The sequence below is a fragment of the Cajanus cajan genome, chromosome 4 (assembly GCF_000230855.2).
Source record: "Cajanus cajan strain Asha chromosome 4, NIPB_CcT2T_4, whole genome shotgun sequence".
NCBI lineage: Eukaryota > Viridiplantae > Streptophyta > Magnoliopsida > Fabales > Fabaceae > Cajanus > Cajanus cajan.
In genome coordinates, this window is record NC_138520.1 from 10,465,669 (window position 1) to 10,484,543 (window position 18,875).

The following is an 18,875-nucleotide window of genomic DNA, read 5'->3' on the forward strand; positions in this document are numbered from 1 at the left end:
AAATGTATATATACACTGTCAAGAAAAAGTTGATGAATAACCTCCTTTATTAAATAAGAAATGATAATTTAATGAAATATTAAATACTAATATTAATTGCTCCAACGGATACCCTCTACATCATTAGGAAGATAAATGATACCGTAAGTTGAAGAATAGCATAGTGTTTTAAGCAAACATCTTCTAAGGCTACCTATGAATACAAAGAGTAGAAGTTTTAATTCAAATGTTAGAAGAACTTGCGTATATTTTCTTATACTTGTGTTCTTATATTGTTAAAAAGTTCTCTTGTAAAGTTTACTTGTGTGCTTCATTGTACATTTGTCTTTTTCAAATGTTACACAATTTGTTACTTATTGATATAGCTTATTTTGTGTGAATTAGTTTGAAGCCTAGAGAGTTTTTGTTATTTAATATATATTTAGATATTTAAAGCTTGAAGAATCTTTGTTGTCAAAGAATACTTAGGTAATTAAAATTTGGAAATATTTTTGTTGTTAAAGAATACTTGGATAATTAAAGTTTGAAGGGACTTTTTGTTCAAATAATATACTTAAGTAGTTGGTAGAAGGTATAAATCTAATACTACTTAGGTTGAGTCATAAGTAGTTTATAATGAAAAACACCAATTGTACTTACATAAAGTTAGTAACATGATTGTGTTAACTAAAAACTAGACATACTCTCACTAGTAGAGATGAATCAATATCAAATATTGTGCCCTTAACTTTCATCTCTACATTATTGGGACAACAAATTTAATCAATTCAATAATTAAATTAAGTGATACTATATACTCATAATCATGTATATCAAAGTTCACATAATTTGGATTTAACTACGTCACTTTATTTTAACATATAATATGATATTAAAATTATATGTAAACATTCATTATTAGATAAGATATTTAAAAATGTTTATATCATGTAAAATTAGATATAATAATTATAAGTGTAATATCATCTAATTTAACTATTGGATTGATTAAATTTTCACATACACAATTGTCTCACATTCTTTAAGAATCAAAGTTAAGAAAAACTTATTAAAATTTATTTCAAGAACAAAGTCATGAAGACCTAAACGAATATTAAAACAGATAATATTTCAATTAATTATGACTTTAAATATAAAATATGATTATGTTGGGAAAGAAATATTTATCCTATGTACACTCATAATTTTCAATAAAGATTAATTATTATTTTTAATGATAGGTATTTCATATTAATATTTTATAGTTGCATTAAAAATGAAAATATCTTAAATGAAGTGAGTCTAATATTGTAATGAACTTGAGGCCAAAACAAATATAGGCCATTAGATCATATTTAAATGATTAAATTTAAAAGGAAAACTCGCATGACTTTTTTTTTTTTTTAGATATGTAGTCCTATAACTATTGATTTTGACCATCCTTGTATCGTTCCGAGAAGTTTTGGGAATTGGACGAATAATATATTTGGTTTTATTTTAAAAATAATTTTTTTTAAAAAATTCAGTTAACAAAATTGTGTTGTGAAAATCTAAACCATATACACGTGAAATACACAGGGATAGGACATGTACTCCTTAAATAGAATACAAAATATAAGCATTGCGGAGCACCCAAATAGAACGACTATAATTAAGCAAGCAACCGTTTAGTCTTAATCATAGTACTACCATATCTAGCTGGAATTATGTGTATCTTCTTATTGACACTTTGGTCAAAACCCCTTTCTTCTCCCTTTATGATTCTCTTAATAGTGTTCACAGCAATCTGTAAATAAGATTGCAAGAAATAAGAAAAATAATTATTTCATCGGAGTGAACCAGTTCAGATGAATTCCTCCGACGTTGAAACCTTTGATCCCATTTTCACAATCACGAACCGCTCGCTACATATCTGTTTCAAAAGGCCTGCATCCCATGGTTCTGATTCTGCCCTTTGGAGAGAAAATTCCATCGAGGCAACACTCCCTTCATTTGCCCTGCAATTTGCAATTATCCTATCTCTCAATCGCATTTTGCTCCTCCTTTCATCATTCTGCCATGTACCTCGAATTGTTGCTAATATTTTTGTAAGTACTTTTCACCATCATGATCGTATTAATATATCCTTGCTTCATGAATTGAATTCTTATTATATGGTCCAAGATCATGTAATGTCAATAAGTTAAAAATACAATGTTACGTACGTATTCCAATTATTCATGCATGATCATGCACGTTGGTTTGCTTTGAATTTGATCATTGATTACTAATGAACATGAACTTTTGTGATTATGTTCCTAGACTGGTTTTTTATTAGGGCCATCTGCTCTAGGGCATTGGACTGCTTTCATCAAGCACACATCTCCATTGAATAACATGGTGCCATTAGAGACGGTGGGAGGGTTGATTCTCATTTACTACGTGTTCTTGGTGGGGCTAGAGATAGACTTGAAACCAATAGCGGAGTTGCACAACAAGAAGGCCACGTTTGTTGCCATTGCTGGCACAATCTTCACCTTACCAATAGGGTTTGGTTTGTACTACATGCTTATCACCGACATGTGGCGAAAAACTCTCTCTCATAAACACTTCAGACCAAATGGTGCAATATTATGGGGAATCACCCTTTCAAGCAGCAGTGAGTTTCCTGAGATTGCAAAGATCCTTTCGGACCTTAAATTTCTCCTCACGGAGAATGGACAACTTGCTCTCTCAGCCTCTCTCATCAACGACTTGTTTTCATGGACACTTCTCGTGTTGGCTCTAACGCACTTCTACTATGGTTCCGTGAGATTTTTTGTCATCACCGTGGTTCTTGTGTTGGTATGTTTATTTGTACTTCACCGGTTCTTCAAGTGGCTATTCGACAACGAGGGCATGAGGGATCGCGAGTTTTTTGAGACACAAGTGATATTTGTGTTGCACTTAGTTTTGGTCTTTGGTTTTTTAACTGATGGGTTGGGTGTGTTATCGGTCACGGGGGCTTTCTTTTTGGGCGTTGTGATCCCTCAGGGGGTGCTTAACAATGCGATGCAGGACAGGGTGCAGGATTTTGTGGGTGTTTTCATGATGCCTTTGTTCTTTGTGGCTGTTGGGGAGAGGATCAATGTTAAAGACTTGGCCTTGGACACACATGTGAGTACTTTGGTGGTTGTTGTTGTGCTGGCCTTTGTGGCTAAGATAGCGAGCACTTTGGTTGTGACTTGCTTCTACCAGATGCCACGCATGGAAGGATTGTCCCTTGCACTGCTCATGAATACTAAAGGAACAATGCCATTGATCATTCTCTGCACCGGCAGGGACAGGCTCGTAAGTTACTTTACAAACTTAACATGGTAACATGCTATATTTATGATGCATTGATATAGTCATTCTTCCCCCAATCTAAGGTTTGATCAGTCAAATTTAATATTATCAAGGTTCTAAAATGTGATTGCCATGTTAGGGAATTTCTAAACCTGAATATTGTGAAAATTATAGACAAATACGGCATATGCAGCAACAATTAAGGTAACAAAACAATTTTGGAGAAGTCCAAAACCTAATATTACAGTCACAATGGTAATTGTGGACTGCTAATTAAAATCCTAAATAGGAGTATAGTGCCTATTAAGCTTATACCAATGCAAGAATTGCTTCTGATATTAACATAAAATCACTTGTTCTTGGTTATTTCCTATCTCTACTATGAGAGTTAGAGTTTCACTTTAGAAATATGCTTAGATGTGTATTACTGCGAGAGGTACTTATAAAATATAAATGAAACTCCAATTCTCATTTGAGACAATACTTTTTGTGTATAGCACTTTTCAACAAAGTTGTAAACAACATTGGTATGATAATATCTAAGTGTATGTAGATATATGTGATGCAGGAATTGGACAATCAAACCTTTGGTGTGATGGTATTAGCGTGCTGGTTAATGACACTTCCCGTGGGACCTGTCTCGGTTGCTCTAACAAAAGCCTTGAAAAACAAAACGTTTGCAGGAATCCAACGCAAAGGCACACAACCAGACTCACCCCTGAGAGTACTAGCATGCATCCACACAAAAAGCGACGCCAACGTGATCATAAACCTCTTGAAAGCCTCGTCTCCCTCAGTGAGAACCCCAATCCAAGTGCTAGCTGTTGAACTAAGCAAAATGACCAACCGCCCCACCTCATCACTCATCATAAGGGGCGCTAAAAAGTCATCCTTCGCCTCAAAATCCTTAAAACTCGACGAGACCGAAGACACCCTCAGCATCTTCGACAACCTCAGCCAAGCCATCTTCGCGGAGAAAATGAGGATCATCTCAGACTACGGCACCATGCACAAGGACATCCTAAACCTCGCAAGACGTAGAGGAGTCACACTCATCCTAACCACACTCTACAAGCAACCAACCTACGATGGTTTAGGAGCCGGTGCTGCAACCGCAAGAGCTGTGAACATCATCAACCGCGACCATGCAAGCAAAGACGAGAAGAAAGTGGTGTTGGAGAGTTTAGTAAGGGATGCACCGTGTAGTGTGGCAATATTTGTGGACAGAGGCTTCAGTAGGAAGCGTTCCAAGGAGCAGCGTGTGGCCATGTTCTACATTGCCGGTGCCGATGATCGCGAAGCGCTTTGTTATGCATGGAGGATGTGTAAGAGCCCTGAGGTGAAGCTAACAGTGGTGAGGCTTGTTTGGGATAATCCTAACGATGAGTTTGATGAGAAGGACAAGGAGTTCATTAAGGGGTTTGTGCAGCAAACGGGGGACATGGTGAGAGTGAGGTATTTGGAGAAGGTGGTGAGGGATGAGAAAGAGACGGTGAGGCTTTTGAACAAGATAGGGAACAAAGGGTTTGATTTGTATGTGGTGGGGAGAGGGCATGGGAGGAAGATGTCGTTGGCACAAACGGTGGATCCTGTGTTGGAGGAGCCTGCTTTGGGGCCTCTTGGGGATGCTTTGACGGATTTGAACTCTGCGGCTGAGACCTCTATTTTGATATTCCAAAGACGGGCTCAGCATGTTGAAGGAAAGTATGCAAGAACTGCTTCTGGTTTTGAGAGAGTGTTTGATAGCATAGTGGAGAAGCAGTTAATGTGCCCTTCAATGAGGTCTCCACCAATGATTATAAGTCAGTATGATTGAAAATTTTGTCATGGATGGATCAGGATTGTAGTAATCATCTTGTCTTCATCCAAATATTCCTGTTCATGAAAGTGTGAATGAATGCTAGAAATCCATTTCCAGATAGTCTTGGAGTATGCAATGATTTTGAGCCAGAGACTGTTTTTTCTTGTTTATTATCTGTAAAGATGGTGTATTGTTTCTTTGTTTCTTCATGAAGTGAATGAGGTGGCAGTGTACAGAGAGAGAGGTTAGGCCAAGATTCTAACAAGATTTTCTTAATTATATTTATGATGACAAATTGAAAATGGTAAGCCATCTAGTATTTGCCGGTGGTCACTTGATATTAAGTGGATTTTCATTCTCTTCCTTTTTTGTAAGCAATGGCATCAAGCAATTCCAAAGCTAATTTAATTATTTTCAGTGATATCTGATATATCTTATTAACCTATTTAAATTATTAATGTTAATTAGGCCAATAAAATTAATTTTAAAAAATTAATAAAATTCTTTTTAAAATATAATTTTTTAATATTATTAAAATTTAAATTTGAAAATAAATATAAAAGAAAAATTGAATCAAGTTTTGTTGAAGAGACAATTTATACGTAATCATGTATGTTGATATACAATCATATACAAGCTATAATGAAAAAAACATATATAAAAGATATTTTAAATTTTACTAATTTATTTTTATTTTATAAATTTATTTATTTATTTATATTTTTAATAATATATATATATATATAATTTTTTATTATATTATATAAATAAATAGACAAATCTATCAAGTCTAACAAACTTTTTTATAAGTTTTAAGTCTGATCTTTTTTATATAAATTCATTTTTAAAAATCTAAACCTAACTTTTTTATTAAATAGACTAAGCTAAACTTTAAAGAGATTAAGTCATAAGTCCTTGTTCAAAGTTTGATCTATTCTCATCCCTATATACAATGAACAACAAAATTATAGAATATAAAAATCATAAAACAAACAAGAGATCGAAAAGGTCACGGAACAAAACAATTTTGTATTTGTTGGATAATTATATTGTTCTACATGTTATTCATTCATATATAAAACAAATATATAAAAAATGACAATCATACATAATGTACTACATCATTTTGCATAGGTGGAATGCTAATATATAATTAATATTAAACTTGTTGTAGCTCAAATCCAAATGATTTAGATATTCAAGTTCCAACATAGATAAGTTGATTTCACCTTCCAGCTATTGATAAGAAGATTAATTTTTGTAACTCTACTTGTGGTGTTGTCACACTGAACTCCTTTCCATGCACAACAATCTTCTTGACTAGAACATGTGGAGAGTTGGTTGGATGGATCAATGATGCCTTGTTTGAAAATTAGCAATGTTCGTTGGTTCTAGTTCTTCAAATTTAGAGTAAACTTATTTTTAGTTCTCATATTTAAAATTAATATTTTCAATTTTCATAATTTCATAAATAAATTTTATATTTAAGAGAACAAAAATAAATTTATTTTAAATTTAAATAACTAAAAATATAGTCAAACCTCATTATGAAAATATTTATATTTTTTTAGAATCATTTCATTTTGTTATCATTTTTCATCGATTAATATTTTTCAAAGATCCATATGCAAAAAATATAAGATCAAAGAAAATTAATTTACAGCAGAAATTAAAAAAAAATGATTTTTCATATCAATTATTGTTTCATTTTTTACCAAAAAAAAATTATTGTTTCATTTCTTCCACACAATTGAAAACAAGGTGTTGACAACTATTACTGCTAGTAAAATTTTCAAATGACCATGTTGAAATTATTCTCATTAAAATTACCTTTTCAATTGATAGTATTAATTAGATTGTTGGTTGATTAACTAATGAGTGCATGTCTTATAGAAATTGCATAAAACATAATGCCTCGTTCAAACTATTGCTAATAAAATATCGGATTCGAAAATTAGAAAAGAAAATTATGAACTGATGCCGACACCTTTTGTTTCTTCCACAATGACCAAGTTTGATTGTATATATGAAATTTCATCATTCCATACTAGTCTCTAGCTTTTGTATGATAGCCAATGAGACGAACGAGTAAGTTATATCTCCAAACAAAAACAAACGAAAAAGAAAATTATTACGACCGGCAAGAAAGCATTTTCCCAGAATTTGTTTTTCAGATTAAATTGTAATTTACTTGACTGAAGTCCTTAGCCTGAAGAATCAACCTAGTGCTCTGTTAAAATTAAAATAATATTTAATTAACAGAATTCTATCATATCTAATCTAGCAAACATAAATTATTCTTTAGAAGATAATTCATAATTCCTTGTTAGTAAACAAGCTTAGTGTTTGATACTTTGATATAGCACCATTTGGCATCTGAATAAAAAAAAGTATATATATATATATATATATATATATATATATATATATATATATTAATAAATAACAACAAATCATAAAATTTGTCAAAATGAAATTTTATTTGACACTCAACCGATAGATCGTAATGTCAAGAGAAAATTTTAATTTGAGACCATTTCCAACATTCCAACCATAGTTTTAAAAACCGGACCGGTCATCGACCGGTTAAGGTACTGGGTCAATGAGTCAAAGGTTGAACCGGTGGGTCACTAATTGAACCGCATGACTCGATTTTTATTTATTTTTATTAAAAAGTATTTATATTAAATATATTTTATACTTATAAATTTTAATAAATTCATATCTTATTTTAAATTTCAATTTTTCTATCTTATTTAAAATTATTTTTATTTTTATTTTGTAAAAAAATACATAAAAAAATTACATGTTAAACGGTATATTAATACAAATTAAAAATATAAATAATATGTACATATATAATATGCTTGCAATTAATATCAGAAAATAATATATGTAATATTTACATAGATAATGCATTATTAAATATATAATTTAAAATTAATAATATACTATAAAAGTTATTTAAGTTGTATATATTGCAAACAAATATATTAGAACAAGTAGTCATTGTTATATTTAATAAGACTCCTTGCTTTTTCATTAAGAGATTCAATTTTCATTATTATTTTTGTGATTTATGGTCCCTTAAAAAACTGTAAAAAAAAAAAAAGAAAAAAAAGTGATTGAACCGGTTTGACCCACCGATTCACCGGTTGAACTGGAAAATTGACCGGTTCAACGGGTCGACTGCATAACCGATCCAACTTCAGATTCGAACCAGCTGGACCACCGGTTCCCGGTCCAACCGGTCCGACTGGCCGGGTCAGTCCGGGTTTTAAAACACTGATTCCAACAGACACTCTCAAACCAAACTGAAATGATGCCTCTCCAACAATTGGAGGCTCTATAGTGTACCCTTAATTTAGGGACTTAAATCCTCACCACATTTATATTTTCTTCTAAGAAGGTTTATCACTTTTTATATCGACTTTGTTCTTTTTTAATTATCGTTTAAAGGTTTTACGCACAAATCAAAAAATACAATAAAATTTTTTGTTTTCTATCAAATAATTTTAATGATTTTTTATTATATTATTTTTTATTTTTACTTCATAGTAAATATATATTAATTGTAATGTGTAAATTAATTAAAAGTTATATAGAAAGTAAAGATACATTTGACAAGAAAAAATTAAAATTGTCTAAACTATAAAAAAGACAAATAATTAGAAATGTTTTTTTTAACTAAAATCCAGAAATAAATGAAATGAAGTGAATATGGTTGGTAAATAAGTTTATTTTATTGGTTTATGACTTTTTTTTTTAAATGTTGTGGTAGTTGAAGTTAAATTTGATTATTATTTTTTTTATTTTTTACCGATAATTCTTGATAAAACAATTTTTTTTATTATTATCACCTCTATTAGTATTAAACATTTTTTAATAAGTTAATTTCTTTAATATTAAGTACACTTTTAATTATTAAATTTTATTTTTAATTTGTAATGAAATATTTAATTTTTAAGCAAAAATTATTAAGGTTTCAAAATTAACTGAAAAAACTTAAAACTATAATTACCTGATAAACATATAATTTTTCATGTGTGCAGAGCTAACTTAGCTATAATGATTGATGTTGATGCTAAATGAGGCTTTATAGTGCATGTTCGACCTTGAATACTTGTTTGGAAGGGGAAAATAGAGATTTTAGACTGAAGGCACTTTTTATTTCAAATTTTGGTGGTTGAACAAACTTGATGGTATTTCACCATGTAAACTGCTCCAGGAAAGATCAAAATAAGAGATGCCACTGCTGAGATTAAACAAGCAATGTGGTAATTTAGAGTTGAAATTGTTGTGAGAAAGGTCAAGAGTTACAAGTGAAGTAAGATTCACATGGTGAAGAGATGAACTAGGACTAATGTTATTTAGATTACATCCACTCAAGCGTAACTCTGACAAAGAAGGGAGCATAGCAAACAACTGAAGCCAATTGGTTTCCTTCTGAAGATTTATAAAACTAAGGTTGAGATATTTCAAGGAAGGAATGTTGAGAAATCCAATGGAGATTATCCATGAAAAGTCCATTATTCCAAGATAAGTCAAGGTAATGGAGGTTAGAGCTAGAAATGACATCTTTGTTAATAGGTGGAAAACTAATAACGTTAAACTCGTTAAAACTCAAATCTAAATGATTTAGAAATTCAAGTTCCAATAAAGATAAGTTGATTTCACCTTCCAGGAATTTTCCAGATAGACTAACTCTTGCAATTCTACTTATGGTGTTATCACACTGAACTCCTTTCCATGCACAACAATCTTTTTCACTTGACCATGTGCCAAGCTCGTTGTATGGATCAAGGACACCTTTTTTAAAGATTAACAACGTTTGTTGATCCTTCTCATTACAGCGGACTTCCTTAAGACTAATAGACATACTTTTTTTTGGAATGTGGTTGCATACAAAAGTATAATAAAAAGGATTGGAGTTTGTGATATAAAGGTCACCATGGTTGGTGGAACAAGAGAAGGCGGATTGTTTCAAATGTTCGAAATTGTTTAGTAATGTTGAGCCACCACTATATATATATATATATATATTATAGGGGAGATCCACTTATTTTAAGAATAAGTTTTAGTAGACTTATTATGTTAAATAACTTATATTATATATGATTCAATAGCTAATTAATTTTTTTTTAATATTTAGATCAAGTCTATAAAATTTAAAAAATTTAAATATTATTTAGTACTTCATTTCATTAATTTAAATAAACGTATAAAATGTTTTTATGATTATCCGTCAATTTGAATTAATGAAATAAAGTATTAAATAATTTTCAAACTTTAAATTTAATTTCGTTAAAATTTAATGTAGAATGTGAGTTATTAAGTAGAATAAATCTAAATGGACATACTCTTAAAGTTAATAAATCTCTCATCTACCTACCTATCTATCTATCTATCTATTTATATATATATATATATATATATATATATAGAGAGAGAGAGTTAATCACCTATATACTGGCAACCAATTATATCTCTTAATTGTGTCATGTCACTATTAAAAGTAAATATATTTACAGTGACATGACATAATTAAGAGATATAATTGGTTATCATGTAAGAAAACTTTACACTGACAATGTATAAGTGATTAACTCATATATATATATATAGAGAGAGAGAGAGATTTTGATTGATTGTTGGCTTTTGAACCCCTAAAGAAGGGGTAACTTTGAACTTGTAATTGTGAAACTCATTTAATCTTTATGTTTTAAAATTATCTTTCATCTATAATAAACTGTCAATTAGGTGTTGTGTCATATAGATTAACGAATAAAACTTTGATGATTAATTTGTATTATTATGAAATATTTATAATAGGTTTGAGAATCATATCCTTTTGTTTTCCTTTTTCATCGAGTAATATTTTTTAATGTTTTTATGCTGGAAATATCAGATCAAAGAAATTAATGTTTACTTTCTTTCTAGACAATTGAAAACAAAATACAATTTCTGCTTGTATATATAAGTTTCAAAGGACTGTGTTGGAATTATACAAATTAAAATAAGGTAAATTATCTATTAATTAATGTTATGTAGCATGGGCAATAAAAACAATGAAGAATGTGATGTAGCTTGGATTTATATCACTATAGAGATTGGTTTTTGGAAAGAATTGGTCCAATTAGTTAGGTTGAAATAATGTAGGCAGGAAATGGCAGAAAATACAAAGCCTTATTCAATCTATTGTTAATAAAATATTGGATGCAAAAATTAGTTTCAAGCTTTATTAGCCACATGTATGAACAAAATTTATGAAATGATGCCGGCACGTTTTGTTTCTTCCATAATGTTCAAGCCGGACTGTATAGCTTTTCATCATCCATACTTGTCTCTAGCTTTTATATGATAGTTAATAAGACGAAGGTAAGTTGTATCTCCAAACAAATAAAAAGGACGAAATAATTACGGCCAGCAACAAAGCATTTTCTTAGAACTTGTTTCTCAATTCAATTGAAATAACCTGTTTGACTAGCTTATCATCAATTTGTTTTTTTTTTTAAGGGTAGTGTACTGATCGAGCCTCTAATTGTTGGAGAGACATTATTCTAGTCTGGAATAATTTCTTTGAAGGAGTCTGTTGGAATGTTGGCATGGTCTCAAAATGTTAAATTTTTGGCTTGACAAATGGATGTTACCATGATGGTATTGATAATGTTGTCAAGGTCTGGGATTGACCTAAAGGTGTTACTGTGACAGTTCAAGATCATCAAGATATAGTATGCATTTGAGCCTTGATGGGTCTTAACTTCTTTCAAATAGCATGGATTGCAAGCTTTGCACTTGGTTCCTAGACTGAATTCTTTATCTAATTAAACTTCGTTAACAAGGAGAAAAGCTAGCAACATTCTCTTAAAAAAATGATATATTATTTATTTATCTTTAACAAAAATACTATACTTTCTATCCATTGTTAGTGATTTTTCAAGGAGGGTGTCGATTTTCATTCTTTAGAGTAACGAAGAGTCATTTGCAAAGTTTAAAGAATGGAAGACTTTAATTGAAACGAAAATCAATAGAAAGATTATTTTGCACCTAAGGGTTTGATGAGTTTTGCAAGGAGAATGGGATTATTAGGCAAAAGAAAGTTTGAGGAATTCTCCAACAAAATGAACTAGTTGAAGGATGAATAGAATAGTGGTGGAAAGAGTTAGATGTTTGTTATCAAATACTAATTATTCTACTAACGTTAATAGATACAAGTGTTAGTGACTTGTATCTTTAACCAAGTAATTAAGAGTTCAAATCTTAACCTTGAATATAAAATAGATTATGTTGGGAGAAAAAAAACACATATTTTGTCCATGCTCACCCCCAAACATGGAAAGTTTGAGAGTATTTGATTGTGTGGCCTATGCTCATATAAATCATGGCAAGCTTGAACCAAGGGCTCTAAAGTGCATGTTCTGGTGTGCCCTCTAGGTTTAAAGGGTTCAGATTATGGGGTATGGAGAAAGGGCAGCCTAGGGTATTGATCAGCAGGGATGTTGTGTTAAGAGTAATAGAAATGTAATACTCAATTGAGAACTTAAGTCGGCAACATCATGATTGGCTAGTGATGAGAGGATTTAGTTGGAGGTGGAGCCTTTGCATGAATTAACAATAAAAGAGACCATTACGGAATTTCAAATTGATCGAGAGGAGCATATTGAATATCTTAATAGACTCAACAAGACTATCTTTTGGATATGCTGATATGGTTGCCTTTGCTCTTATTGCAGCAAAGGAGCTTGAGGGAGATGAACCTTGGAGTTATGAAGCTGTGAACAATAAGCAATCTCAAAATTGTATTGCAGCCATGAATGATGAATTGAGTTCTTTGTATAAGAATGGTACATAGGTGCTGGTTAACAAACCTAAAGGCAAGAGGCTTATTAGCTGCAAGTGGATATTCAAAGTTAAGGAGGGAATTCCAGAGGTGGAAAAGGCCAGATTCAAAGCTAGATTGGTGGCAAGAGGTTTCACACAATGTGAAGGTATTTCACGCATTTATTGATTCAAATTATGTTGGCTGTTTGGACACTAAAAGGTTTTTGAAAGGTATGTTTTTAAGTTTTGTGATAACACTTTGAGTCAGAAATGCAATCTCCAACATGTGGTGTTTTGTAAAGGTGTTTTGTGACCGTCAAAGTAGTATATGCTTGGCCAAAAATCAAGTAAACATACAGATGTTAAACTCCATTTTGTTAGGGAAATCATTGCAAAAGGTAGGCAAGCCTGGAAAAGGTTAGTTCTAATGACAACTCAGCTGATTTGTTAACCAAGGCTCTAGAAGGACCTAGGTTAAAGCATTTTTTGAAGATTTTGCAGATTGTGGAAGATGAAGTCCAGTCAAGTGGAGAAATTGTTATTAATGACTTAGGACTTTAAGACTTTTGGAAGTTATCCTAGAATAATTTCTGTTATTCGCTGAAACAGAATGTAACCGAATTAGTTGGGGATTAGAGAAGCTAGTAAAGCTATAAAATGCTTATAATTGGTTTAAATCAAGAGCAATTAAAACAGCCGATATATTTCTCCTTCTCTTTTTCTATTCTCTGTATTTTCTGGTTTTCTATCTTAGGCTTTACAGAAATTTGTTTTTACGACATCAATCCTTATATAAAAGAAATATATAAACGAATCAGTTATTATTGTTTGCTCGTCATAACAAAGCTAGAAAATTACTAACTTCTATTGTTTGGACCATTCGTGTGTGGTGACTCAAATGTCACCTAGAATAGACATTAGCTAAATTAAGAATATTCTAATAATGTTATAAGTTTATAACGGTAGACATTATTTCATAAACATTTTTCATGATGCAAGATTGTGATGGGTCTGTTAACCTCACTGCATCTCTTTTGTCTGAAATCTAAACTACTGAGGAAATACAGCATCCCAGATAGTAAGTTACAGAGAACATCATTTTGCATGCCTCTCTAACCACAACCCTATAAGTGGCATATTGTCAAAACAAAGAAACCTGTACTCTATTTTTCTTTCAGATCATGCCATGTGACATAAAATACTTTTAAAAATGGTAACTGTTGTGGTATGGCATTTGTGAGACTGGGTAGTTTTATCTTTGGTCTATAAACAAAGCAAAAATTTGCAGATAACGCATACCAACCAATCTTTCGTTAACTTTAGAGTGCAAAAGTTAGTCCAATAGATCTGCTTGATTTTGTTGAAATTTTTGTTCTATACTGCAAAAGCCACATATCTTAATACGTAACTGGTCATTAATTTCCCTGGATGGTTCTTCTTTATTGACCTTTTCATTATGTGTTCTCGATCTTAAGCATAGAATCTCAGATATTAGTTGAATCCGGGATTTAAGAAATAGATCGCCAGATGTTTGCACATTAAGTAAGGCATCCATTGAATCAAATCCCACATGAAGCATAAGAATGTGCACAAATGTATCACTTCTCACTCAAATAAAAAGACAGCTTTATTACACAAAACAACTTATAAAGAGCAAACATATTTTGTATATTACTCAAAACAGTATAAGTGTATCCTGAACAACTACTGTACCTCATCCTTGACCTTCTCGTTGACAACATGACCCTCAGTTTCGGCTTGTTTTATCTGCCTTTCTATATCAGCTTTCTTTTCGAGGAGTGATTCTAGTTTTCCGTTAATTTTTTCAAGCTTTTGCTTAAGTGAGCTAAGATCCTTGGTCTTGTCCTTTCCAGTATCTTTTTTCTTCTCCTTCTTGTCTTTTTCTTCTTTCTTTTTCTTCTCTTTCACTTCCTTCCCACCATCGTTTTCTTTATCTCTTTTTTCACCTTCCTTTCTGATTTCTTCTATATCAATATCCCTTACCGAAACTTCAGCCTTGCTATCCGTTTTCTCACCCTCTTTTTTTCCATCCCGCTCCTCATCTCTATCCTTCTTCTCCTTTTTGTGATCTTTCTCCTTCTTATCCTTTTTCTTTAATGTGCCTGCTTCTTCATCCTTGTCCTTCTTTTCCTTTTTTTTCTCCTTCTCTTTCTTTTTCTTCTTCTCTTCACCATCACCATCTCCTTCTTCTATGTCTTCGTCCTTCTTTTCCTTTTTCTTCTTCTCCTTGTCCTTCTTTTCCTTCTTCTCTTCACCATCCTCCCCATCATCTTTTCTCCCCTGATCATTCTCTGCATCGATTTTGTCATCTTTTTCCTTCTTTTCCTTTTTCTTCTTTCCCTTCTCCTTCTTTTCCTTCTTCTCTTCATCATCCTCCCCATCATCTACTTTTCCCTTGACCTCCTCTGCATCAATTTTATCATCCTTGTCTTTCTTTTCCTTTTTCTTTTTTTCCTTCTTCTTCTCTTCATCATCCTTCCCATCATCTTCTTTCCCCTTGACCTTGTCTACATCAGTTTTGTCAACCTTGTCTTTCTTTTCCTTTTTCTTCTTCTCTTCCTTCTCCTTCTTATCCTTCTCCTTTTTCTTTTTCTCTTCACCATCCCCTCCTTTTTCTTCTATAGCATTTTCTTTTTTCTCTCCCTCCTCATCTTCCTCCTTCTCTTTCTTCTTTTTCTTTGATTTTTCTTCATCTTTATGTTTCTTCTCTTCCTTACATTTTGGATGCTCTTTCTCAACTGATTTAGCCTTCAGTTCCAGTTCTACCTTAATCTTGTCTTCCTTTACATCATCTGGCTTGTCATCCTTGATCTTGATGTCATGGGAGGCTTCCATATCTATGTTATCTTTAAACAGTGATGATGTAAAACCCTTAACTAAATCTGACAGGTCCCTGAAACAAGCATATGTGACAGTAAAGTCAAGCCTTTAAAATTTAAATAAATGTCTTGGTATGATTAACAACAAGACATTAGCTAAACTCCAACATACCATACCCAGTTAATCAAGAGTTTAATAAATACATCTCCCTCGTTAACAATGACAGAAACACACGGACCAAGCTAGCAAATGGAAATCAACCAAGTTCATACAGAATACTCGACAAGGCTGGAAATCAACCAAGTTCATACAGAATACTCAACAAGGCCAATTTAACCAAGTGTCAAATATAAGAATGACATATTGATATATTAAAAAAAAAAATCAACAGATACAAACAAATTTCACTATTCTTAGACACGGAATTAGAAAACACACCAAACTTGGTAAAACCATTAATCAAGTTGAACTAAACTGGTTAAAAATGCAACATCTAACAAAATAATTTCCCAATCAGTTTGACTCCGCATTTTGTTTTTCTTCAATTAGGACATGTAAACATAAGCATAAAACAACAACATATCACCCAAAACAAACTGTTAAAAACAACAAAACAAAAGCTGAATCACTAAAATTATGTACAAGATCTGAGATAACAACCAATTAATTAGCAAACAAAATAATAACCAATTCCAATGACCGAAGGCTCATCCAAACACCAAAGGAAGCAAAAGATGTCAAAGAGGGGACACATCAATATTACACATCCTAATTTGCTTAAACTTGACATAGAAGTACAAAATCCAACATATTATTTTAATCACAAGCATCCAAATCTGAATTAATTCCTCCAAACACGAAGTAGCTGAATTGCCTCTTCCTTGTGAACACTTTTTACATCACATTAAACGAAAGCCAGTCAAACAAACCAAAAGCAGAAGAAATTAAAAACAAATTTCCAACGAAATCTGGCCATAAAAAAGGATCAACAAGATCGACAATATAATCATGCATAAATTCAAACTCAGCTAATTCAATTTTCCATGATGGAAGGCACAGATTATGATCCGAACGAAAATATAAAGTTAGAGAATTAGATGAATAGTTTAAAGTAAAAGTACCTGGGGTGATGAGAGATTGGGTTTGGAGAAACTGAGGAGCAGCTTCTGGAACGTAGGTGACTTGGCATTGTCTTGTGTTTGGGGTATTTATAGTATTTTGCGGATCCATTGAGTGTGACATTATGTGACATGTGGGTCCCACACGCAGTGACGCGTATGCAAGGAAATGTTGAAGAAGTGGTTTTCATTTCTCTTTTCTTCTATGATAAGTTTTGTTGGAGTCACGGCTGAATCACTCACTCACCCACTTTGACGGTGTGTTTTTTCTCTTCTTAGCCGTGTTCTATCCGTGGAATCTTCCCCTAGTTTCGATAACTATTACATAGTATCTACCAAATACTAGTTTTGTGCATTTTATATATAGTAAATATTTTAGTATCTGTATTATAAATGTATATAACTTTTTACACTATTTCGGCTCCATTTGTTAAAAAGTTTTTTTTTTACATAAAAGTATTTTAAGGAAATAACATATTTTTTTTATGTATTTGTTCAAAAAAATTAAATAAGTTTTTTTTCTTTTAAGAAACAATAATTATCTATTTATTAATAAATTACTAGTTTTATGTGCACTTTAGAAAGAAAAAAAAGTAATTTTAAATAAGCTGATACTTTATTTCCATAATTTTTAAAGAATTTTTTGTTTTTATTTATTTTTTATTATATTGTCTAATTAATTATCTAAAACCACTTTCACCTATTATTTATGGCTCTCATATTTAATTTTAAATATTTATTTTTAAATAAAATACACAAAAAATGAAGTAATTTTTTGTAGATTATTATGTTAGTGTGAAATAGGAAAATGTTTAATTTATATAATAATAATAATAATTTATAATAAAAATTTATATCATAATATATAATTTTAAAAAATATATAAAATTAAAAAATAAATGAGAGTTTGATAAAAAAAATCAAAAATAGGTTGAAGATCAATTAAAAACACTTTTATTCAATAATAAAAAAATGCTTCTTTTTAATTTAATTATTATAAGTTATATATAAAGAAAGATGTTTTCTATTAAATAGTTACATTTATATCAAATAGTTTAAAATATTATTATGATATTTATACTATTATCTTCAAATAACTTGATGGGTATAATAAAAAGATTTTAATTATTATAATTAAATAATAACTTAAATATGGTTTTAGTCTCTATAAAATATGTAAATTTTAATTTTAGTCCCTAAAAACTTTTTTTTTTAATTTTTATCCTTTTAAAACTTGTAAACATTATTTTTAATCTTTGTAAAATATTTTTATTCTTGTGAGTAAATTTTAATTTTAATCTCTACAAAATATTTTTTTTAATTTTTTATCTCGTAAAATCACTATTTTTATTCTTAACAATATTTTAAGATAAATAAATAATATTTATTTAAAAATCTATTAAAAAAATTTATAGATATCACATACTAATATAAGTTAACATCATTTAACCTTTTATTAAATAAATGAATAAATATTTAAAAATAATTATAAAATAACATGAACTAAAAATAATAGTTCTAAAATGTAAAGGAATGAAAAATAAAAAAAAATTACAGGACTAAAATCAAAATTCTCATTTTATAGAAAATAAAAATATATTTAAGCATTAAATAATTATAGAATTTATTTCATATATTTATATAAATTAAAATGCTACTCACTAACTTCTAATTTTATTATCTATAAAATAGAATTCAATCAGAATTTACCATAAATCAACACAGTACTCAATAAATGAGATAGATCCTTATTATTAACTTGCAACTTTTTAATTATCACTTACTTTTCAGCTAGAAATAGTTGTTAAGCGTGATAGAACCTGTCTCTTAAGCTTGGCAAACACTAAAGGAAAAAGGCTAGCAAACCTGTCCGTGTGCCACACAGATTCTCAAAGTCAAAACACAAGAAAGGGATATGGCAATAGAGAAAGAGAGACAGACATGGTTCCTTCTTAATTTGAAGTTACTTTATGGTCCAAGTTTCATAATAAACCAACAAATTGATACTT

At 30.7% G+C, this 18,875-nt stretch overlaps 2 protein-coding genes across 2 annotated transcripts; one reads left to right on the top strand and one right to left on the bottom strand.

Annotated features, from left to right (window-relative positions):
- Positions 1-1,826: 1,826 nt before the first annotated feature.
- Positions 1,827-5,101, top strand: LOC109796004 (cation/H(+) antiporter 15). The gene is made up of 3 exons (XM_020355599.3): positions 1,827-2,066; positions 2,281-3,288; positions 3,854-5,101. Exons 1-3 carry the CDS (start codon positions 1,827-1,829, stop codon positions 5,099-5,101), a joined length of 2,496 nt encoding a protein of 831 aa, XP_020211188.1.
- A 9,390-nt stretch (positions 5,102-14,491) lies between these two features.
- LOC109796736 (uncharacterized) lies at positions 14,492-17,029 on the bottom strand. Its single transcript, XM_020356508.3, has 2 exons — positions 16,870-17,029; positions 14,492-15,821 (listed from the first exon to the last, which is right to left on the bottom strand). Exons 1-2 carry the CDS (start codon positions 16,998-17,000, stop codon positions 14,612-14,614), a joined length of 1,341 nt encoding a protein of 446 aa, XP_020212097.2. The 5' UTR covers positions 17,001-17,029; the 3' UTR covers positions 14,492-14,611.
- Positions 17,030-18,875: the final 1,846 nt, after the last annotated feature.

What these genes read in the sequence shown, in the direction of transcription:
- LOC109796736 (XM_020356508.3), bottom strand. Translation starts at nt 17,000, where the DNA reads ATGTCACATAATGTCACACTCAATGGATCCGCAAAATACTATAAATAC. An exon ending in CCAATCTCTCATCACCCCAG is followed by an intron (nt 15,822 to 16,869) that starts GTACTTTTACTT and finishes TGCTTGTTTCAG; the next exon opens with GGACCTGTCAGATTTAGTTA.
- LOC109796004 (XM_020355599.3), top strand. Translation starts at nt 1,827, where the DNA reads ATGAATTCCTCCGACGTTGAAACCTTTGATCCCATTTTCACAATCACG. An exon ending in GAATTGTTGCTAATATTTTT is followed by an intron (nt 2,067 to 2,280) that starts GTAAGTACTTTT and finishes TTATGTTCCTAG; the next exon opens with ACTGGTTTTTTATTAGGGCC. An exon ending in GCACCGGCAGGGACAGGCTC is followed by an intron (nt 3,289 to 3,853) that starts GTAAGTTACTTT and finishes TATGTGATGCAG; the next exon opens with GAATTGGACAATCAAACCTT.